Raw genomic sequence first — 25525 nt, forward strand, 5'->3', positions numbered from 1 at the left:
GTCCATACCCATTAGAATTTGCAAACAAAATGAAAATAGATTTTCCCTAAAATGTCTTCCTAAAAGAAATCACAAAATAAAAACCATCATAGCCAAAAGCCTAGGTTTCCAAGTTAAAGAAAAAATAGTATAAACACAAAGAAGAGTAGAACTAAGAAGCCATTGTCACGAATACTCTGGATTTGGCAGCTGCAAGTATCTGAAAGGAAAGATGTTTGGAATATAAAATAAAGAATAAGATCTAGACTTACAACCAAGTAAACCAATAAAAAATTAAGTATATAATCTTACAGGGGTAAAAAATGAATGCTTAATGAAATAGAGAATTTTCGAGATGAAAAAGTCAGAGGTAAATAGAGAATGAAATGCAAACCCCAGAAACAAGAGAAACAAAAACTTTTACATTTTAGCAACTGAAAGGCAAGACAAGACAGTTAAAATATCTACATTCCAATAGTAAAGGGAAAAAACAAGTAATCCACAATCCCAACTCCAGCAGAACCCAGAAGTCATCAAGGAATATAAAGCAATTTAAAAAGACAAAGGACCTAAGAGTGATTTTAATGACGTTAAAAGGAAAAAATGGGTGAAGAAAAATACACCAGAGAAGAAGGAGGGAGAAAAGGTAGGGATTATTAACTCATATAAATTGGGGTACACAAATAGAAGACTATAGAAACTAGGAGTTTTGAAAGAGACAGGGAGACAAAGGAAGGAGTAGGCACTGCTCCAACCATTCAGCTGCCAAAGTGATCTCCCTAAAGCATAAATCTATGTCACCACCATTTTCCCGTTTCAGTAAACAGTGGCTCCCTGCTATCTCTAAGATCAAATATAAAATGCTGTGTAGCTTTTATGTAGTTACCTTTACATTCTCCTTCTTCCTTATCCCCTTACACTATATGTAGTATAGTGACAATGGCCTCCTTGCTGTTCCTCAAGCTATTTTCACTGCTTATCTCCCATGAGTACATGGTCTTTCTCATCTTTGCCTTTGGGTATCCTCAGTCTCAGTTAAAATCCCATCTCCTGAAAGAAGTCTTTTGCAGTCTGCCTTAAAAAGATTTTTTTTTTTCTGAAATTATCTCTAATTTACAGTCTGTCTATCCATCGGTTACATACGTATTTAGACGTCTCCTTTAGAATATGAGTTCCTTGAGAACAAGGCTTATTTTTGCTTTTCTTTGAATCTCTAGATTAGTAAGTACTTAATAAATGCTTCCTGATTGACTAAAATGAAATATATTTCAAATACTGTACCAAGATCTTTCATTCTATATTATACTTTCATGCTACTAGGTTTTAAATGTCTTTTGCATGTAGCTAAACTTGAATGTCAAACAAGTTCCGAAAATTTCTCAGATTGATGCGGGGAAAGATTCCTTTCTAGATTCCCATCCTCTCCTAGTTAATAATGTAAATTACCCCTTAACTCACAAATCCTGGTCCCTTTGAATTCCAATAGAAGATCTGGACCTGTCCCAGCCCCACCCGGATCTGAGCCAACTTTGGGGATATACCCAAAAGCCCCTTGAGCTAAATCTCCCATTATAAAAGGGAGACACTGGGACCCCCTCTTTGCAGAGATTCCAAACAGGGTAGCCATGTGAGGACCCTCTGTCCACTAGACCCTTTGTCCAGTGCCCTCCTTATCTCTATCTTCACCTATCTCCTTACTTCCAAACCTAATAATAAACCTCTTATCAATCTAGCTCTCTGGGCCAATAAATGCTTTTATTAGGAATTTGCTCTGCTACTAGACCCCATTTACCGCCGTATCCTTGCGCTGAATCCAAGGGGATTGCAGAGGAGCTTTGCTTGACTCCCTGTACCCCAAACCTGACACTAGACCTTAACTAAACCCTAATCTCATTTAGGTACCCCAAATCTAGACCTCAACAAGATTAATGTATTTGAGGCAGTTAATTTACAGACTACATACACATTAGCTGTAGTTAAATTCAAAGAAACTTTCTTCTGAAATTTGAAAAAAAAAATCAGTAACTTATCAGAGAATAATATTTTCTGTTGGTATCAATTTTAAACTATAAAGTTATTTGTGATGAAAATATGAATTTTAATATAGTGTTTTTATTTTAGATTTTAAATTCTGTACTCTAGTAAAGCAATTAAATGTCTCAATTCAACCATTTATTAAGCATTATGCAAATCCCAATTTTCCCATTATTTAATGATTATTATAGGGGACTTTGTAGAGCTCAGCCATTTTATTATTTTTTTTTTAGCCAAAATCAAAATTTATTAAACAAGTATTTTTAAAAATTTAAAAGCACTTATTAGTATTTTATGTTTTTCCAAGTATATGTAAAGTTTTAAAACTTGTTTTTGCTCATTTGCCTCCTTCCTTGCCAAGACAGCAAACAATCCAATATAGGTTATATATGTATAATATGTTAAACATATTTCTATATGACTAATATAGTTTGATAATTTTAGTTTATGATAGTTTGAGTTTGATAATTTTAAAGAATTAATGATGACTATGTTTAAACAACATGTATGAAATCCCAAAGTAGTTAACCTTTATCCTTTTTCAAATAGAAAACTTTTTGGTACTGGATTGTAGAATTGGAAGGCCTGCATTTGAATAGCACCTCTGCCATTTGTCAAATGAGTGATTTTAGGCAAGATATCTAACTCTTCTATAGGCATCAACTTCCTTATCCATAAAATTAAGATGAATCAGATGACCTTTATGGTTCCTTCCAACTCTAGATATATGATCCTATCAGCTGATTATATTTGTATACACTTCAGTACTATATGCCTTTTAATTCAAATTGATGGGAAAATGCATTCGCTAAATTTGAAATATTTGACTTCTTTGATATAACACTTAAAGTATCATAATTTCCAAGTATCTATGTAGAAGTTTCTTCTTGCTTTAATAAGTGGTCTAAATGAACAGGTATCTGAACAAACTTAAGCCTGATTCTTTTTCTACTCCTCAGTGGCTTAAATACTTGCCTTCATCTGTTCTGTTAATTTCATGCTCATTAAGCCTTGAACTGCTCGGTCTAGAAGGTGATCCCAAAGATGGTTGCAAGGAGGGAAGTTCATCAACATCTCTCAAGTTAGCAAGCATATCTTGTAATTTTGACCTGTTGGGCCCTAGCCAAGAAAAATCAAAATAGAATTGGAATTATACAATTACATCAAAATATGACCATAGGGCTGATCACATAAAAGGTATTTACCAACGTGGGCTTATACCTTTGAAAATAACACTATTATATGCAAATTAACAAGCAGTATGCATTCCAGAAGCGACAACTTTCTGGAATAAAATTAATTTCTTGAAATAAAATCTCATTGTGAATATTTTATTTATACTATGATGTTACTTTTACATAAATGTAAGAATACTGAGATGAAACTTATGCCATCAAAGGTAATATTAAATTCCTTTTACCAAAGAATTAGAAACATTTATAAATTATACTTTAAATTGCAGATTTATGTGACATTCTTTGTAGGGCTAATTTTTACTAATTTACTACTAACAATAGCAGCTATTAAAAAAAAAATCAACTGAGTTTACTGGCTTACATCCTGAAGCTATAGTACACAGGTGAAGTCTCATGCCCTGCTGTACACTTACCTGGGCTTTGATCCATCATTCTCCCACATCCCTGTTTTGACTGTTTTATATAGGATAGAGGCTGAAACAGATCTTCGGTAGTTTTTCCTGTTATAAGTTTAATTAAGAATGGGAAAATATCTTACCCATAGTCCATTATGGTTTTTCCTATACCAGCAAAGAATACAACTATTTTTAAGCAATTTAAACTAAATTGAAGAACTATATTTCAAGACAATATAATTTTGGTACACAATTTGACTGGAAATGTTTGTAAGAGACTTCAATTAAAACATCAAATTTCTGATAAATAACAACTCAATTCAAAAATATTTATTGTGGTTTTAAAACAAATGCTTCTAGCTAAAAGAAACCCTGTGGGCTTTTTGTTTTCCCCACATATTTCCCTGAAATTTTGATTATTTTTTGTTTCTTTTTGATTAATGAATAAAGTTCTTTCAGAACTTTGGCTTCAATAAACTAATATAAAATTTCTAACTCAAAGAAAACTTCCACTAGATTCAAGCTGAAATTTTCTGAAAAAATTACACCATGGTATATGTGTGAATATGATTATAATCCCCACCTAAAAAAAAGATAAATCATTTCTCCCATTTAGGAACACTTACAGTCAAATAGTGCAATTTGCAACATTAAGCACTAGGTTCCAATTATTGCTATACCTTTGTATTAAATAAACTAAAATTTTATCACAATAAACATAAATAAAATCTACACAATTCCTAACTAAAATCTAAAATACCACAAAAGTTTCATGTTTTGAAACATTAATTTCCTGGTAGAAAAACTGCCTAATAAAGTACGTGTTTTATTTAAACCCTACATTTTAAACATTAGAAAAGTTTTAAAATCTCTGGTCTTATGTTCTCATTTATAACTGTACAAATGCTTTCTTCACATAAATTAATTTCTCCCAATCACTTCTTTTTAATACTATAGATAAAAGGAGATACAAGACCAATTACTTAGAAGTCTGTATTTTTTATAAAAGATATTTGGACAGAAAATTTTTAAATGTGGTAGATGAATTTTTCACCTCTTACTAATATCTTAACTGACTCTGAAGTAACTTGCCTTGAGAAAGCAACAATGGATGTTATTTTTAATTGTTCCATTTATATTTTGTCTGCATGAAAACTGGCTACAATGCTTATCTTCACTAAATATTCTCTAAATATAACAAAGTTCAAACAACTTTACATGAAGAGTAGTAAATGTTATAACATTTTCAAGCATCTATCTTGTAAGAAGACTATAATATAAAAAAAGCAACAGGTCTTTCAGAAGAATAAATTTCATTACACAACTAAAGAAAGATAAAGCAGTATCTTTCAACTTTAAAGTTTTCCACTAAGCTAAATTCTGAGCTTGCTTCCCAGTTTCACAAAGTGTCTCGAAGCATGAACCTGAAAGTGAGTAAGGTGGGAACTTGGCCTCTTTTTCCTGGAAAACATTTAATATGTTTTAGCCTTTTTGTTTCAGTTTTAGACAGCTAGCTCTGACAGTTCACTATTGCTTTTTGAGCAGGTCCATAATGGATCTGTCTTGTTTCTAACATATACATGATGCACAGGGCTAGAAATCTCATTCCTGATTTTGTTGTTGACACGCCTTGAATTATAAAAAGCCATTTGACAATATTTTTAAAGTACAAATGGCAAACAGTACTGAATTAGAAAGATTTTTTAGTGTCTTATTTTGCACTTTGTGCCCTGCATAGCATGGTGATGATGAATGAACTGTGTGCTATGAATGCAAAGAAAACTCAGGGGTAGAAATTAACTCAGTTTCTAGCACCTAAAAGGAAAAAAAAAATTGCCAAAAGTGAGCTCATAACCAAAGGAACTTAATATATTCAAATTTTCATTACAGGAAGTTTTTAAAATTGATAATGCAATTTAAAAACTTGTAAGCAATAAGCTTTTGCATATCCACACATTACCATATGATTAATAATGCTCAGTATTGATATAGATTCCAATTTTTTTTCAGCTATAGGCTAGAAATATTATAATTTCAAAATCAGTGATTTATTATTTTCACAAGTAAATGGCATTAATTTCAACCCCTGAGAACAGGCAAATAGGAAAGAGGTCAGGAATAGCAAAGTAAAAGAGTAAGTAATTTTAGGAAAACATTGAAAGAAAAATTTTGAAGGCATGAAATAGGCAAGATTTATGGTTTGAAGATACAATGTTTTCCACTTACTCTTCACCGCCTTTTTCCCCTTTCTCTCCTTTTTGTATTGCTCCTTGAGTTTGGTAATTACTCCCTGGTCCACATTCCAGGCTTCAGGCATGAGACACTGGTCTTCCTTTTCTAAATAAAGTAAAACAAACGAAAGACAACTTTTTTCAATAAAATACTGAACACCATAAGCAATTTTGTCTGAATGACATAGCAATGGCCAAACTCTTCCATCTTACCACTTTCATTTTTAAAATCGGAACTTGTCATAAAGAATGTAAAAGTCATTTAACATGTTTCTTGAGAAACAATGTTCAGATTAATTTCTGGTGTAGTAAGATTACCTTTTTAAAAGAAACCTAGATAGAAAATTTAGATAACTGAATTTTAAAAAGAACAATACTAAGTATTCTTAGTATTACTTCTTGGCAAATTAATCATGAAAAAGAAGCTACAATTCATTTCACTTACAAAATACATGAAATGATATATAATTCTTATAACACTGTTCATTTTTATAATCTACCGTATATACTCTAGTATAAGCCGTTTTTCTGCCCAATTTTTGGGCAGAAAATCCCCTCCTCGGCTTATACTCGAGTCACTAGATAAAACTAGTAAATATCCCTTTGAATGCCCCCCTGCTATGTAGTATACAGCGCGATTTTTGGGTTAAAATTAGGGGCTTCGGCTTATATTCAGGTCTGCTTATACTTGAGTATATACGGTATATAGACCTATAAGAGGTGCAAATAATCTTCAATTTCATAAATGAAGGATTCTGAGGACTGAGAAATATCAATAACAAATATAAGTTTTTTGGCATAAAGAATGGTATGGTAATGATATAAATTAGGCTTTAAAGAATAATTAAAAGAAGATCACAACCCTTTGAAAAGGTAACTCTAAAAACTGGTGTGACTTAAAAAAAAAAAAAAGTGGTGCATGTTATCTAGCTAGTCAGTTTTTAAGCCTTTCCAAACTTAGTAAAACTTCTAGAATTTGTGTTTCCCTGACACAAATTATGAGAACCTGGAATCACTTCCACAACATACTACAAAATAGAAGTATGACTTTAATCGAGCAAACAAATCTTTAAGATTTTAAAAACACAAAAAACACTGATTTTTAATACATGAAATTCCAAAAGGAAATATGTAATCTTTTTGTTTTTATATAAACACAGTATTCAATTTTTGTGTGTTAAATTCAGATTAAAAAATTCAAAGGAAAAAATGGAATTCAGAAATGAAAGATAAATAAGTGATTTCAAATAGGAATGAAACTGAAGTCTTTTCATTTTTCAAAGTAAATAAAATGCAAAGAATAGAAGCTATAAAAATCAAGTAGAATTTTAAGATACTTAAATTTTATTTAGTTGTCTGATGAGTAACAATATTTAAGAATGAGACTTTACACTAGGATTATGGTATACAAGTTAAAATATGTAAAAAAAAGGGCTAAAATGTTTATAAAAGAAAAGTTTATTTTAAAATAAAGCAGAATGATAATAATTAACTCTATATAGCAGATGAAACTGGTCTGTTAGAACAGGAAAAGCTTTCATAAAAATGCTTTATCTTCAAATTCTTCTAACATAAAATATTCATTATCAGAATCATATTAGTTAACTTCTACTATCAAAAAGGAAGGAGATCCACTCAACCCAAATTATAAGTCAAATTAACTCATCTACTAATCAGAAGCAAGCAAATTTTTCAATGTGATTGAGTTCACTATTCTTTGAAATAATCAAAACAAAATTTATCCTACCACCACAATTAAGCTTTAATATTTTGATTATATTGAAATAGCAACATGTAATAGCACACATGTAAGAGCAACAATAACTAGCATTTTTTGCTGGTTGACTTTAAGGAGTTGTGATGATTTATATTTCAAAACCCATCATATTACATTCTAAGGGAAAAAAGATTGCTGATTAAATAAACTACAGATTTAAAAATATACTGGTTATAGACACACATCTAATAGATCAGCATTTCTGAAGCATCAAACCAGTAAGTATCTCATGGGACCCAAAGTAAAAAGAAGCTTAGTAGCCACTAGGTGGCGGAATGGGCAAAGTGATGAACTTGGGAGTCAGGCAGAACCCATACAAACTTTATCTCATGCAAATCACTTAACCTCTCTCAGGCTGTTTATTTTTTTTCTTATGGGGATAACAATATTACATAGAAACAGGCCAGACCACATTAACAATGACTACTTGTATACAAACCATTGGCAAACAATTTGGGAATTTGTTTTGCTTGATTGAAGATTTATAACAAGAATTTTGTTTTTTAGTGTCAGGGATGGAAGAAGTTACAAATTTTTGTTAACTAAAAATATAAATTGAAAACAAGGTATAAAATATAATCAAGTGGACCTATGATTTGATTTAGAAGATCTCTCTGATGAGGTAGATAGCAAGCACCGTAGGGATCACTAAGAACCCCAGAAAGGCTAGGCTAGTTTTTCTTAAAGGTAATGAAACCATCCTTGACATTTAATTGAACAACGGAAATAAGGTTTATCCCATTGATATAACTTCCTGGCAGCCAAAAAAGAAGTCTTGAGAAAGGAGCCAGTTTGGCCCTTATTCTTTTTATTTTTTTAATTTAAAAAAAATTTTTCCCCCAATTATACATAAAAACAATGTTGGGTTTTTGTGACTTTTAAAATGCTTGGCTTAAATACAAAATAGAAAAAAATACGCTGACATTACACAGCCAACTAAAAGAGAATTCAATATAAAATAATAAACCTGCATTTCAAGAAAACCTATATAATAAAAACTATACATTGTTTTCAAAGCTGCCTAAGTTTCTTTGCTTTCTTTTGGTTTTCTTTTGTTCTCTGCTATATGCTTCTTAGTTTGTCCCTGCCCCACTTTCCACCTACCCAAAGAAGACTATAATTAAATATGGAGATACACACACACACACACACACAGAGATCTATAAACCACCATATATATATACACACACATATACATAAATATACATATACACTCATACACAAAAATTTAAGATCATACTTTGCTTATTTCCTTCTTTCATGTTTCTCTGAACATAGCATCTTTTTTCATAAGACCAAATCTTTCCATGTTTTTCTAAATCAAAAATTCATCATTTCTTATACCACAGCAATATTACAACCCAATCATATCCTACCTGAGAGACTGCATATGAAAGCTTTTTAACAATTTTCTGCATTTCTTCTGATTTTGGCTATAGAAGTTTATTTTAATCAAAATTATCCTCCTTAAACTTCAACAATGCTTTCCATCTTCTAAGTTAAGGTCTAACACTGCTGAATCTACTTCCTTTACATCTTTTTTCTCTGGTTTCTTTGAAGTAAAAATAATAATAGTTGCTGACACATAATATGTCACTTTTTCTTAATCTAGTTTAATTTTGTCTGAAATCATGATTACTACTTTTTTTCATACTAAATCTTACTCCTAACCTTTTTAAAATCTTTGTATATTTTTATGCTTCCTGAAAACAAAATAGTCTTAGATTCAAATTTTTAATCTGTTTCTATTTTATGGGCAAAATTGTCCCATTCACATTCTAAGCTACAAGTATTTTTCTCCTTCCTATTTTTTCTCATTATCTTCAACCCTATTTATCTTATCTATCCTCACTTCTCTGCTTTTCTCCTACCTGCTACCTTGCCCTTCTATTTCTTAACCTACTACCCTTCTAAAAGTTCCTCTCTTATGCTCTCACCTTGTTCTCTTTCTTTTTGAATTCCAGATAGATTAGATAGATAGATCTATACACATATTTAAAGATCTAGATATAGTTCCCTCTTTAACTCATTCCTGATGAGAGTAAGGTTCCAGCACCATTTGCCCTCCCTTCACTATCTTCTTCTGTGTCAACTTTTCCTTTTATGCCTCATTTGTAAGAGATAATTATTCCTTTTTATCTTTTCCTACAGTTTTATTTTCTTAGAATTGTCCCATTTTGCTCAGCTCAGCTTAAGCCTTTCTTTCAAACTACCAGAATAATGATGATAATCATAGGAGTACTGCTATTATTTTTACATATATAAAATTTAAAGAAATTTGACCTTATCAGTCTTTAATTTTTACCTTACATTTCTCCTGGATGTTACATGTCAAATTTTTCCTTAAATTCTGGGGATTTTGTCACAAAAACTTGAGAAAGTTTTTGAATTGGCTAAATAAGTCTTTTTTTCCCCCATTTAGGATAATACTTACCTCTGCTGGGTAAATTAGCCTTGGTCATAACCACAGATCTTTTGCTCTTCAGAAAATAGTATTCTAAGACCTACGGTCCTTCAGCATACTAGCTGCTAGGTCTTGTATAATCTGGTCCTCACTCCTGAAAGACACCATGACTGCATGCTATCATGGCAAAAGTGACAGCTGTACCCCAAATGAACTAATATTATATACTTACTGACTTTTCATACTACTAAATTTCTTTCCAAGATGTTAGATAACATATAAATATATAATTTTGTTCCAATAGTGAACATGAAATACCAGACCCAGGACTAGTTTAGAATGACCTTATGGATGAAGTGGTGGAACAGCAATATAAAGAAAGCAGAACCCTGAGAGAAAGCAAATCCTGCTGACAAATAAAAAAAAACTTGTATTCATAGACACTGTGTTTTTTTAATGGTATTTCTGATCACTTTTCTTGAATCCTATCAATAAGACAGGCATAAGATCCCACTAACCCACTAACAAATAAATTGTTTATAGCACTCATAAACTAGAAAAAGATACGTAAGTATTCTGGGTCATTGAGTTCTGTGCCTTGAAGATGACAAATGTAAATTGCTGCTTATTGAATTTGTATACTTTTTTATTTGGAAATACTTGTAATCTCTATATCCACTAGCTATATTAGTCCTAAGGATCTCACTGAAACCTGTGATTATGGCTATCATCTAGGAAGTATGCTGAATGTATTCTCTGAGTTAAATATTTGGACGTCCCCAGAAGCCAGTCTTTTTCAAAATTGGGTATGTGAACATATGCGCTAAATGCATTCCAGTTCATTTGCTGAGGCCATGGATTGTTGCACCAATTTCAAGAGGCAACAATTTCTACTAGTGTTCCAGAACTGTAACTTTCTTTATCAATGGAATTTCCAATAAGGTGTCAGTGAGGCCCTGACAGATTCCACTCCAGCGCAGGTTATAGGTACTTCTCCTTTTACCCTAGTAGAAAAGATGACTGCTCAAAAAAAGCAGTTGAAGTACATATCCTACTTCTGTCTCTGGCTAGCTCCTAGGCTTTGCATCTATTTCTCTTCCTGAGTATAGACAGGCAAACAACAATTCTGAAATGGATATTTCTTAGCTTTGGCAGCAGGCACCATGAGTCCCAGAGACATGGCCAGTTCAGGAAAACTCCTCCTAATCCTTTGTTTCCTATAATCTCAAAGTGAAAAGCTTCCCTTCACTATTCCCAATACATTCCCAAATCATCAATTCCTCTCTATCTATGGACCAAAGGGTATAACTTTTGAGAGATATTTCCCCCCCCCAATGACAGAGAGGAGATGAAACTGTACAATGCCTAAGTACCCATATAAGAAGGGTCAGGACCATTAGGAGAAATTTTTTAAAAAAATAAAAAGAAAAGAAAAGAAAAGAAAAGAAAAAAAAAGAAAAGAAAAGAAAAGGAAAAAAAAAAAAAGGCTTGTTAAACTCCTGACTGTGAGGCTTTTAGAGACTGGCCTCTTGCTAAGTCTTGGCATGACCCTAGCACCAGAAAAGGTTGCATGCAATATCCTTTAGACTACCTTACTACAGATACTCTTAGCTGGTGATGAATGTCAATGCCTGCTAGAAATATTATCGTCTAACTCTGCTCCTGCTGCTTAGTCACATCACTGCTTTCCATTTCCACAAATGATAGCTACTATGTCCATGGCCTTTCACAATCAGAAGCTTGCTGGGGGCTGCAATCCCATAACACGAGTACTGTGTTACTGAACTCTGAACTATTGGTGCCTTTGGGCAGCAGGGTAGCAGCTCTTTGAAAGGTCAGTGCTGGAGTAGGTAACACTTTAATGGCACAGAACTGCCAGTGCTAGCCCAGAGAACTAAGGAACAGAGAGAACAGAATAGGACACCGAGAGAGAAGAAAATTGGGGAGAGCAAGAGTTGGGGCTAAGGTGAGCACAGGGCTGGGGGATGGTTGGATAGCATTCCACTAAGTCTAAGACAAAGAATGCAACATTCAGCTGGGGTTACTTCTAACGAATAATCATCCAAAAGTCATTTGGGGCAGAGACCTAGGCTAATGAACCCTTAACTGCTCAGCACAAGAAAAAGCGGTGAAGTGTTGATACCCAACTGCCAAGGAAACCACCATGAGGTAAGAGGGCAGAGAGAAAGAAAATTAATAAGAGAAAATCAGGAGTGAGGGTGGTATATGGCTTCTGGGGGAGACAGCAATAATTTTTTTTTTAACCTTTAAATAACTTCTTATTGACAGAACCCATGCCAGGGTAATTTTTTACAGCATTATCCCTTGCACTCACTTCTGTTCCGATTTTTCCCCTCCCTCCCTCCAACCCCTCCTCCAGATGGCAAGCAGTCCTTTACATGTTGGATAGGTTATAGTATATCCTACATACAACATATGTGTGCAGAACCGAACAGTTTTCTTGTTGCACAGGGAGAATTGGATTCAGAAGGTATAAATAACCGGAGAAGAAAAACAAAAAGACAGCAATAATTTTAAGGTCTCCTGACCTTAGGGAGCTTTTGTTCTAACAATCTATCAGTGATTTTAAATCTTCTGGCTTTGGAGTCTGTGATCCTGAAGCCCTCTGATCTAAGAATGATACTGTTCTGTCAATGATTATAAAAGTCCTCTGGCCTAGGAATATAATTATATTTCTCCCCTTAGATTTTAAGGAAGATCTATTAGTTATCCTGAGACTCTCTAACCTTAGAATACTATTGTTCTGACAAACTTGTCTGTCAATGATTCTAAAGTCTTCTGGTCAGTGATAACCAAATTCCTGAAGTCACTACTCAGTTCTACATCTAGGCCATGAAGAACTGTATAACGGTGTCTCCTAGCTTCTACCTCTGCTAAATTCTTCAGGACTTTAGCCTGCTTGAATTGGCATTACAATTACAATAAACTTTCCTCTTGACTTGGGAGATGGGTGCAAGCCTGAAAATTCTCGAGACATCTAGCAAACACTGATCTGCAACCCCCAACTTTTAGGGTCCCTTTCCAACCTCAACATCTGGTGGCCCAGAGAATCTGGCTTCCCCCTGCCTTGATTTCTTCCTTGTCAAGGTAAGCGTCCCTCCCCCCCATTTTTTTCTCCCACAATCCTATAGCTGGGATACCACAAACCACTGGGAGAAGGCTTATCTGAGCCATTGTGAACTCCACGCTCAACAAGTTTTCCTTGACTGGGATCAACCAGACTTGGAAATTCTTGTAATTTTCAGCAAAGTTCCTAGGGAGATTTTATCACCTTTTCACCTTCTCTGGGTGCTACAAGATGGTTTTTGGCAAAGATGGACTAGACCTCTTTCATGTCATTTTGCCTGTGTCTGTGCAGAACGTCTATGAGCTAGATTTTGCTATCTGGTAAGATTTAAAACACAACCACCAAGAAAAAACCTCTATGTTGTAGTTAGAATGCTGGGAAAATTTCTTAAAAACCGTAACTTCTTTTTTTATTTTTATTTTTTATTATAGCTTTTTATTTACAAGTTATATGCATGAGTAATTTTACAGCATTGACAATCGCCAAACCTTTTGTTCCAAATTTCCCCCTCCTTCTTTCCATCCCCTCCCCCAGATGGCAGGTTGACCAATACATGTTAAATATGTTAAAGTATAAATTAAATACGATATAAGTATACAGGTCCTAACAATTATTTTGCTGTACAAAAAAAATCGGACTTTGAAATAGTGTACTATTAGCCTGTGAAGGAAATAAAAAATGCAGGCAGACAAAAATATAGGGATTGGGAATTCTATGTAATGTTTCATAGTCATCTCCCAGAATTCTTTCACTGGGTGCAGTTGGTTCAATTCATTACTGCTCTATTGGAACTGATTTGGTTCATCTCATTGCTGGAGATGGCCAGGTCCATCAGAATTGATCATCATATAGTATTGTTGTTGAAGTACATAATGATCTCCTGGTTCTGCTCATTTTACTCAGCATCATCTCAGGTGAGTCTCTGCAGGCCTTTCTGAAATCATCCTGCTGGTCATTTCTTACCGAACAATAATATTCCATAATATTCACATACCACAATTTATTCAGCCATTCTCCAATTGATAGGCATCCACTCAGTTTCCAGTTTCTGGCCACTACAAAGAGGGCTGCCACAAATATTCATGCACATACAAGTCTCTTTCCCTTAAGATTTCTTTGGGATATAAACCTTAACTTCGTTCTATAGACTTCAGCTCTGGCTAAGCTAAGGGCTACACAAAAAAGTTAGCTGATTAAAATTAAAATTGCATCTTAGCAGATTCTCAAAGTTTTGAGAGGAATGATAAAGAAGTTTGGCAATTAGTCGTTTTAAGATGGCAAGAAAAACTCCTGAAACATTGGAGACAATTACAGGAATTTACCCCATTCTGAAAGAAAACAAACTAGGTAAATAGCAACTTTTTGCTAACCCTTCCTTGACTCATATCTTGTCTGGAGTCCCCTTCTGCTCCTTTGAAAAAGAATCCCAGAAAATATTAAGGGATCCTCTGTTACTGTCTCCCAGTCTCTTTGTATTGTTATCATCCTCTCACAATAGATCCCTTCTATTCTGCTGGTAAGAATTAGATCCCCAGCCACTAGCAGGTGGCTCCGTAACAATCTTTTCCACTACCCAGAGTCCTGAGTGTATCTCAGTTGTGGTGATTGCTACCAAGATCAATATAGCCCAAGTCCCTCTGTTTATGAGCCAGAACTTGAAACAAGGTGTTAAGTCACTAGAATTGATAGAAACAATGCTTAAGTTTACACCTTTGAAAGTTCACACATTAGCTCACATATAGGAATTTACAAGTTTGGGAGATTCACAACTCAGAAGCCCACAATCCCACTCTCTCAGAGGAGGAATCAACCTTTGGGTTCACACCTTTAAGAGATCATATATAAGGAGCTCCTGGAGTCAGAAATTAAGTTAGTTGAAGAAACTGAAAGCTAGAAGTCAGTTAGTCAGGGAGATTGAAAAGCCCTCCCCCAGCAGGATCAAAGAATGTTGTGTTTAGGTTGCGGTCTGTTAAGAGTATTGTAATACCGGCTGCTAAAACTGGCAGAGATAGGAGAAGTACTACTGCTGTAATTATCACGGATCAGACAAATAATGGTGGTCTGACACTGGGATATTGCAATTGGGCAGAATCAAGATTCAGAGAGAGCTGGAGGCTGAAGCTGGCAGACAAGCTGTAAGAGCTCTTGGAACCAAGGAGGGAGATAGGCCTCTAAGAAAACTAACCAGGCTATTTTGAAGGAGACAATAAAGAATTTAAACTTTTAACATCTGGCTGCATTTGAGGTGATTATTACTCTGAACCAAAACTAAAGCTGCCTCCAGAACCTCCCCAAGAAATCTGTTCCCAGAGAGAACGATCATATTTTAGAGAAAAAAAGAACACTACATCTCTGTTCACTAACTCCAGTCATTTCAGTTTAAGAAAAAAGAATGCTAAAGTACTGTAGGGAAACTCAAATTCTGCCTCACCTGTTGAAATAGGAAAAGTAGCCCTAGGGACCCATACAACCTTGCCCAAACACCTCACCAACCCAGCTTGGGGGATGGAGTGGCGGTCAGGCTTAATGTATCATTCCCTGAGTCCTGGCACCTGAAACTATCACCAAAGGGAGATCCTGACACCAGTCACCTCAGCCTTCATCAAGATCTGTCCAGCAACTACCTGGGAAGAATCTGGGTACCCCTGGCAATACCCAACATGGCAGCATGAGGTGAGAAAAACAGTCAGCCTCTGCATTTGGTAAGACCACCATTCTCTGTTTCAGTTATGGATATGTATTAGCATATGACAAATGATTTAAAATCTGCCCACTTTTCTGATTTGTAAAAAGAAATACCATGATTACAAAAGTGCTTAGCAAAAAACATGCTATAATAATGTTCACTGCTTTATTGGATAAAATTGCTTCATATTTGATAATTTTGTGGGTTTTTAGATATGACCAGATAATGCCAATGTTGATATAAATGATTTCTCATTTATTATTTGAGATGATAGAAAAAGTGGTTTTAAAGATGCTCTAATCAAAATTCACTAAAGGGATATGTGAATTGTGACCTATTTGCACTGATAGTGTTAACACAAGATTTAAGAGTTTGGGAACTGTAGGAAAACAGAAAAGCAGTTTGCTACCAGTTTAAAAATTCTAGTTATTTAGAGTCAGACTTCTGAGGGCTCTGTCAGTAAAAACTTGTACCTTAACACTTTTCCTGACTCACAAATGAGAAATGATTTGTGTGAGTTGGGAAATAACCAAAGGGCAATTCAGTTTGTCCACAACATTTAATCATAATTTCGGGAATTTCATTAATATTAAGTCAATTTTAAAATCTGTTCTATCTTAATTTTAAGAATTGTCTTGTTCTCTCCCTAAAAGAAAAGGGAAACTTATTTAAAGGAATAGAAATTATAACTAAGACTATTTAGCTATTGCTAAGGAAAATACTACAATTGTTAATTAAGTTATTTGGAATTATTATCATCATGTTAAATCCAAAATTGGTAACTATTGTGTGTACAACAAGAGGAATGAGGCAAAAGCCTTATCAGTTCACCTTCAAGTATGAGATGTGCAATACTTCTTCCCTCTTCACAGAGCAGGGGGAGGTGTCAAACAGCCAGCCCAAGAAAGCACTAAGAATAGCTGGGGTGGGCAACAGCAGGCCCTTCCTGGTGTCTCTGTTGACTCCCTTTAATTTGTAAGCTTGCCAGTTTTCTTTAAACTATCAGGGTAAGCAAGGTCATCAGCCCTGAAAAATGAGCCTATTTAGGATTTATAGATTCTAAAAAAGGAATGTGTTTACTAAGAATCTATAAACTTGTTTAATGATTGATCCTTTGCACAAGGATAAGTTTAAAAATATAAAACATGTCAAACAAAATCTCCTATGTGTATTAAGTCCTGATAAACTTTTAAAATAAGGTATCTCACCATAAGCTGCAATTAGTAGAATTTGCTATTACAGATAAAATCTCTTGGCACTGAAATTGATGTTCTTTTGAGTTCTGAATTTGATTGCCTGATCATTAAGTTAGTAGCCCACCCTTTGAGAGAAATGCCATAAGTTTCTAAGTGGAAGTCTTATCTGGGCATGAGCTAGGATGATAACCACTAGGCAGGGGGCAGCTCTACACTCCTTATCAGCATGAAGCAGCTCCAGAAGATGAGATCTACATCCCTTTGTCCCAAATGAATCTGAGGTACAAACTGCTTGAGAGGGGAAATGATGTAATATACCTTTCTAGAGGAGACAGCAATAATTTTAAGGTTTCCTGACCTTAAAGGGCTTTTGTTCTAACAATCTGTCAGTGATTCTAAATCTTTTGGCTTTGGAGTCTGTGATCCTGAGGCCCTCTGATCTAAGAATGATATTGTTCTTCTGTGATTATAAAAGTCCTCTGGCCTAAGAATATAATAATATTTTTTCCCTTAGACTTTAAGTCTCAGTTTTTGGGATAAGAACGCATTATTTGACAAAAATTGCTGGGAAAATTGGAAATTAGTATGGCAGAAACAAGGCATTGACCCACACTTAACACCATACACCAAGATAAGGTGAAAATGGGTTCATGACCTAGGCATATAGAATGAGATTATAAATAAATTGGAAGAGCATAGGATAGTTTACCTCTCAGACCTGTGGAAGAGGGAGGAATTTATGACCAAAGAAGAACTAGAGATCACTGTTGACCATAAAATAGAAAATTTTGATTATATCAAATTGAAAAGTTTTTGTACAAACAAAACAAATGCAGACAAGATTAGAAGGGAAACAATAAACTGGGAAAACATTTTTACAGTCAAAGGTTATGATAAAGGCCTCATTTCCAAAATATATAGAAAACTGACTCTAATTTATAAGAAATCAAACCATTCTCCAATTGATAAATGGTCAAAGGATATGAACAGACAATTCTCAGATGAAGAAATTGAAACTATTTATAGACATATGAAAACATGCTCCAAATCATTATTAATCAGAGAAATGCAAATTAAGACAACTCTGAGATACCACTATACACCTGTCAGATTGGCTAGAGTGACAGGGAAAGGTAATGCGGAATATTGGAGGGGATGTGGGAAAACAAGGACACTGATACATTGTTGGTGGAATTGTGAACACATCCAGCCATTCTGGAGAGCAATTTGGAACTATGCTCAAAAAGTTATCAAACTGTGCATACCCTTTGATCCAGCAGTGTTTCTACTGGCTTATACCCCAAAGAGATACTAAAGAAGAGAAAGGGAACTGTATGTGCCAAAATGTTTGTGGCAGCCCTGTTTGTAGTGGCTAGAAGCTGGAAAATGAATGGATACCCATCAATTGGAGAATGGTATATGAACGTTATGGAATATTATTGTTCTGTAAGGAATGACCAGCAGGATGAATACAGAGAGGACTGGCGAGACTTACATGAACTGATGCTGAGTGAAATGAATAGAACCAGGAGATCATTATATACCTCAACAACGATACTGTTTGAGGATATATTCTGATGGAAGTGGATCTCTTCGATAAAGAGAGCTAATTCAGTTTCAATTGATCAAGGATGGACAGAAGCAGCTACACCCAAAGAAAGAACACTGGGAAATGAATATAAACTGCTCTCATTTTTGTTTTTCTTCCCGGGTTATTTATACTTTCTGAATCCAATTCTCCCTGTGCAACAAGAGAACTGTTTGGTTTTGCACACATATATTGTATCTAGGATATACTGTAACCTATTCAACATGTAAAGGACTACTTGCCATCTGGGGGAGGGGGTGGAGGGAGGGAGGGGAAAAATCGGAACAGAAGTGAGTGCAAGGGATAATGCTGTAAAAAATTACACTGGCATGGGTTCTGTCAATAAAAAGTTATTAAAAAAAAAGACTTTAAGGAAAATATATTAGTGATCCTGAGACTCTCTAATCTTAGGATACTATTGTTCTGGCGATCTTGTCCTTCAATGATTCTAAAGTCTTCTGGTCTTAGGTCTGCTGAGGCCTGAGATCACTCAGGGGGGAGAGAATCATAATATATAAACATACATTAATAAAATAAAAAAGACTAACTTAAATATGCATTTTTAAAATGAGAGAGCAAACAACTAAACCTAAAATAAGCAAAAAGGAGATATTAAAAGTTAGAAGGAAAACATATTGGAAATAAAGAAACCCACAGAAATAATTTTTTAACCACTACAAGCTAGTTCTTTGAAAAGGCAAATGAAACTGATAAACTCTTAGCTAAACAGAATCAAAGAATAGAATCAAATTCAATCAAATTAAAAAGAGAGCAGAATCTCAAATCAATAAAATAGTAAATAATGAGCAAAGTAAAATCACAGAAAAACCAGAAAAAATAAAAGGAATAAACAGAACATATTATGAATTATATATATTAGCAAAACTAAGTATACAAAGAAATAAAAAATGCTTTCTAAAAAATAAAATACCCAAACTATCAGAAGACTACATAGAGATTTTAAATAAACCAAACCCCAGAAAAGGATAGAAATCTAGCAATAAATGAATTGCCAAATAAAAACCTCTTGGTCCTTGACAGATTCATAGAATTCTAATGAACATTTAAGCAATGGTTATTACCCATACTTCACAAATTATTCTTGAAAACACAATACCAGAATCTTTAATGGGACAAACATAGTTGTAATAGTAATACCTAAACCATAAAAAATTATAAGAACACTGACTCCAAAAATGAAAAAAAAAATTCTGTCAAAGAGACTGCAAAATTTACAAATTAATACAGGAAATCATTCATTATGATCAAGTGAGATTTGTACCAGAGAGGCAAGTATGATTCAACATAAGAAAACAATTAATCACATTAAAAACCAAATCTTGGAATCCCAAACCACATGAACAACTCAATAGATATAGAAAAAAGCCTTCAACAAAGTATAATTTTGAATGCTAAAAACTATACAAAGTATAGGCACAGATGGACATCTTTTAATATCATGGAAAGCATCTATCTACTAAAACCAAATGGGGATAAACTAGAACCTTTCCTAATAAATCATAGAAGTGAAACAAGGATCCCCACTCTCTTCACTATCATTTGATATATTCTGGAAATACAGCAATAGCAATAGAATAAGAGAAAGAAATGAAAGAAATAAAGAGGAGATAAAGCTATCTATTTGCTGATGATAATTTACTTGGAAAATCCTAGTGAAACCAGCAGATACTTTAGATAATTAATAGCTTCCAATTATGGAAAGGTAAATATTCTAAATATCTAAAAAATGAGTAAAATATGAGAGTTCTGACCTACCAAATCTACCAAAACACATACAAATCCACACAAAACATACAAATTCAATTATAAAGTCCTTTAAAAAATAAAAAAAAACAATTTAAATGACTGGAGGAGCGTTCAGTGCTTATGGCTTGCCACCAATGCAACAAAAATGAAAATACTATCAAAATTAATTTATACTTTTAATGCTGTAATAAATTACCAGGAGAATATTTTTTAGAACTTAATAAAGAATTCATTTGGAAAAGCAAAAGATCTAAAATGTCAAGGGAAATGATGAAAAGAACAGAGATGAAAGGGAATTATCACTTCTAGATCACAAATTATAAAGTATCAGTTATCAAAACTATTTAGTAGTGGTTTAAAAAAAGTGATATATCAATGGAACTAGATAAGGAAGAATCAGAAATAACAATACAATAACAGTGTTTGATAGAGGAAAAAAAATAAATTATCAGGAAAAAATCTCATTTGATAAACATTTCTGGGAAAATTGGAAAGTTGTACAGCAAAAATTATTCTTAAACCAATACCCTATATTCCATAATTACATTCTAACTGAATGCATAACCATAATATTCTATTATAATCAGAAAAGAAACAGATCATAAATTTCTTTCTTACAGTTATGGATAGAAGATTAAATACTAACCAAATAAAAGATAAAAATAATTACAAAAAAAAAAGATAATTATGATTACATGAAACTGAAAAACTTTTATGCAAACAAAATTAAATATACCAATCATAAAGGGTTCAGTATCTGAGATATACACACCCATATATACATGTATACACATGCATGGATGTATGTAGATTTTCCCCTATCAGAAATATTTGGATATATAAAGATATGTGTACATATAGAGAAAACTATGCATATATAAAAGCACGTACAAATGCCTGTTTATACATGTTTATATGTACACATGTATTATATACATGTGTGCATACATAGGTGGTTTTTTACATGTATACACACATATAAGTTCCCTAATAGGTAAGTTTCAAAGTATAAGAATCAAAAGAAAAGTTGCAAAGTATTTACAACCACATGAAAGAATGCTCCAAATCACTCAGAGAAATGCAAATTAAAACAAATCTGAATCATACCCTTTAAAACAGTAAAAATGACAACAAGTATATGTAGAAAGGATTGTGGAAAAATAAGTACATTACACATTGTGGTTGGACATATATTGCCCAATAAATTTGCATTTATTATGCAAATAAAATTACTAAAATGTCTATGCTTTTTGAACCAGAGACTTCATTACTAAATTATACCCCTAGAACCAAGTGATGAGAAGAAAGTCTGTCTGGTATACCATAATATTTATAGCAGCACTTTGTGTGACAGTTAAGAATTAAAAATAAAGTAGATGCCCATCAGTTGGTGAATGGCTAAAAGAAATGTGGTATACGAACGTAACTGGATATTACTGTACGGTAAGAAATTATGTGGGGGCAGTTAAATGGCTTAGTGGATAGATCACAAGTCCTGAAGTCAGGAGGATCTGAGTTCAAATCTTGGTCTCAGACACTTAGCACTTCCTAGCTGTGTGACCCTGGGCAAGTCACTTAATCCCAATTGCCTAAGCAAAAACATATAAATAAATAAATAAACGAATAGATGGATGGATAAATGGATATATAAATAAATAAATGATTAGGTAATTAAATAAATGATATGTATAATGAATATAGAAAAGCACAGAAAGATCTATATGAACAGATGTAAAATGAAACAGAACCAAGAAAACAACATACATAATTAACAACAAAGCAAAAGAAAAGAACATTAACCACAAAAATTCAAAAGAAAATATAACAAAATTATAAAGCTCAAGCAAAACTCAAAGAAATATATAGGATACCCCAACACACTTCTTTGTGGAGGTAGGAGGTCCACAGATCTTATATTTTCAGACTTTTCCCAACATATCAATAAGTTGTCTATCTCCAAAAATTTACCATTTGTTCTTTGGGATGGTTCTCTGGATGGCAGAAGAGAAAGAATAAATGGGACAACTAAGAAGATATAAGAAATAGAAAGAGAAGATATCAATAAAAACTTATTTTTAATAAAAAAGATCTTTATGATGTCACCAAAGGATGGAATGTGTAGGGAGCAACATCTATCCTATAAATGCTAACCTAGCTTTTCCCAAAAAAGTAATAAAAACTGTTCAGTAGTCCAGGACACTAAGACTTGAACTATTAATGTATTTTCCAAACAAGTGAGTTAAAAAGCAGAGCCAAAATGTGAAGTCAAATTGATCCTCAGGCATGAAAAACACTGCTGGCTGGGATGGAATCATAGGGGGCATGGAGAAGAGCATGGAAAATACAACCAACTGAATCAAGACTGCGTCTTTGTTGAACAAAGCCTTTGCATGCTATTATCAAGTAAACTTTTTTTTTTTATTGTACACTTAAATGAAACAATGAAGCATTCTTGTTGGATAGCCTTTCTATGCTACTGTCAAGTAAATTTTTTGTTGTGTATTAGCTGATTGATGGACACCTCTATTTCAAACCCAAATTTCAACTACCAGATCAGCTTGAATCCAGCCAGGTACAAAGTAGTAACCCATTGCTTTCTCTCAAAATTCGTCAGAGATGGTCCACTGTAAGTGATGAAGGACTTCCTTACTATTTTCTAATGATTTATAACAACAGGATGTTATAACAACAGAATAATCTGGCTTTCTACCTGTGTGATCCCTTTCTCCTGACATGAAATCTGTCCACCTTCCCTTCCTATTGTACACTTCTTTGATAACATCATTTTCTCTAATTCCTTAAAGTTCACCATTGGTTATGTGTTACAGTCTCTTCAGACCTAATTTTTTACTCTGTGATTTGACTTTTAATCCTTTTGGATTGTTTTCTAAGTCTGTAAAATGTAGAGATATAGTTCCTTAATGAAAATACCTTGGCACATAGTTATTCAAGATCAAGGGAATATTTACAGTCAATTACTGCTGTCAAATTAACAGTACATATGTACAAAAATATGATTCTGGACTCAGGAGTTAATAGTGTGTGGAGAAAGAGTCAACAATGGCTGAGAAAACACGGTTAAATATTCAAGATACTTACTGATGAAAAAGGAATGATAATATGCTTAGATATGGTTCCTCATGGAAAGTTAGTTAATATATTGGCTATATCATAGCCTAAAAATTTTAAGTGAATCAAAAGTTGATCAGGAAGGCTAAAAGAAGAGAAGACTGTTAAGACAATCAGGTATAATCTTTTTTTTTTTTAGTAGATATACAATTAAAATAGGCTAGTTAGGTAGCACAGTGGATTGACTATGGCCCCTGGAGTCAGAAGTCCTGAGTTTAAATGTGGCCTTAGACACTTACTAGCTGTGTGGCCCTGGGCAAGTCACTTAACCTTGTTTGCCTCAAGGAAATAGCAAATCACTCCAGTATTTTTGCAACTGAACTAGTTAGAAATGACTGAAAACCTGATGCAGAGTTGGACATGACTAAAAATGAAAATAACAAGATTATAAGACAGTTTATACAAAAAGGTTAAGATCATGTACAGTAGATATCAGATTCCTTAATGTATTTATATATTACAGAGCATAAGAGAGTAGAAGAATGACTACATGTGTCTGTATCAGGAAAAAACAGATTTGTTTGCTTAAATGGAAGTCTAATTCTATTTATTCTAAGCCAAATGAGTAATATCAAACAATCAGTAAAACATTTATCAGACAATCTCTCAAATAAAATAAATAAACTAAACTTAGAATCAGCAAAAAATACACCAAAAAGAGTAGTCCTACCTCCCCCCCCCCCAAAAAAAAGTGATGAAAATATCCAACAAAAGTCCTTAAGTATCATAAACATATAGTTCCAGCAGCATAACTGACTGACTAGAAATAAACTTTCTAGAAACCTGGCAATTCTGGAATATCTTAAATAACATAAGTGGGACATGTATTTTTCTTTGAATTTTAAAAATTACTTTTATTTATCAAGATATGGCTTAAAAATATGTCTATTTTCACTTCAAAATCAACATTCTCTTAATCAAAATTTTTCTTTGCTTAATAAATAAAATAGTGAAATGGAAAAACATGTTTCTCAAATTTTTCTTGTTGAGTGGAAAAGGAAAAGTGGATTATTTTTGCTTCAGAATTTTTCTCCAAAAATGTTATCACATAGAAGATTATTAGTGTTTAGACCAAAGTTTCTATTAGGACTTATTTTTAAAAAACCTTCAGTTTTTTAATCTTACAAAAACAAAGTCTACAATTCTGTATAGAACTAATACTCAGCTATAGCCTATTATATCACATTTTTAATAAATAAAATTGTGTTACAATAGACAAACTAATAGTAAGCTTCATAATTCTAAATACCTAAATGACCTTTATCACTTTGTGCTCCCGGTTCTTCATATGCCAAATAAAAGGTTTAAATTAGATGATTTCCAAGGTCCTAACCAATGCTAATGATGTTATTGTACAAACAAGGATAAAATACTTATTATTTGAAGGGTATTTTTAGTGTGAACTTTAACCCTATATTAAAAAAATAAAGGTAAAATGAGTTAGATTTTTTAAAAAATGAGTGAAGGCTTAGAAAATAAGGCAGTTTAGCAAAAATTGGCTGCCAAAGCAACAGCCAGATCATCCAGAGCCCACATTGTTGTCCAGTTCTTTGCCACTACACAAAGGGCTGATATAAACATTTTGGGAAATGTGGGTCCTTATCCTTATTTTATGATATCTTTGGGATATAGGCCCAGTAGAAACATTGCGAGATCAAAGGGTATTGCACAGAAAAACTATTTTTTAAAGGTTTATATCCCTACATGGGAAGATAATATTTGGAACTTTTGAGAACTGTATATTTTGTCAGGGCAGTTAGAAAGTATATACAAAGATGGAGGATATGAATATAAGTTGACTTTGATGTGATAACATAAAAAAGAAAAGAAAGGATGGGAAAAGGCTTGGATTGAGAGAAGGGGAAATTATATCACATGAAGAGGCACAAAAGGCTTATTACAATATAGGGAAAGAAGGGAAGAGAATGAGCATTGTTTGAACCTCAATCTCATTGAATTTAACTCCAAGAGGTAATAACATACACTTAGTTTGGCACAGAAGGAAAGGGGAAAGATAAGGAGGAGGCTAATAGAAGGCAGGACAAAAGTAGAAAG

At 33.5% G+C, this 25525-nt stretch overlaps 1 protein-coding gene across 2 annotated transcripts in view; it reads right to left on the minus strand.

The window, feature by feature from the left end:
* Nucleotides 1-25525, minus strand: part of STRN (striatin) — a 164028-nt gene that overhangs the window by 37436 nt on the left and 101067 nt on the right. The window contains exons 8-10 of one of the 2 annotated variants that reach the window (XM_051976149.1): nt 5831-5941; nt 3623-3709; nt 2989-3132 (exon numbers count right to left, since the gene is read on the minus strand). In XM_051976149.1, the coding sequence (XP_051832109.1) occupies nt 2989-3132; nt 3623-3709; nt 5831-5941 (342 nt within the window). The remainder of the gene's footprint in view (nt 1-2988; nt 3133-3622; nt 3710-5830; nt 5942-25525) is intronic. The other variant, XM_051976150.1, reaches the window with a different exon arrangement.

This window comes from Antechinus flavipes, chromosome 2 (genome assembly GCF_016432865.1).
Source record: "Antechinus flavipes isolate AdamAnt ecotype Samford, QLD, Australia chromosome 2, AdamAnt_v2, whole genome shotgun sequence".
NCBI lineage: Eukaryota > Metazoa > Chordata > Mammalia > Dasyuromorphia > Dasyuridae > Antechinus > Antechinus flavipes.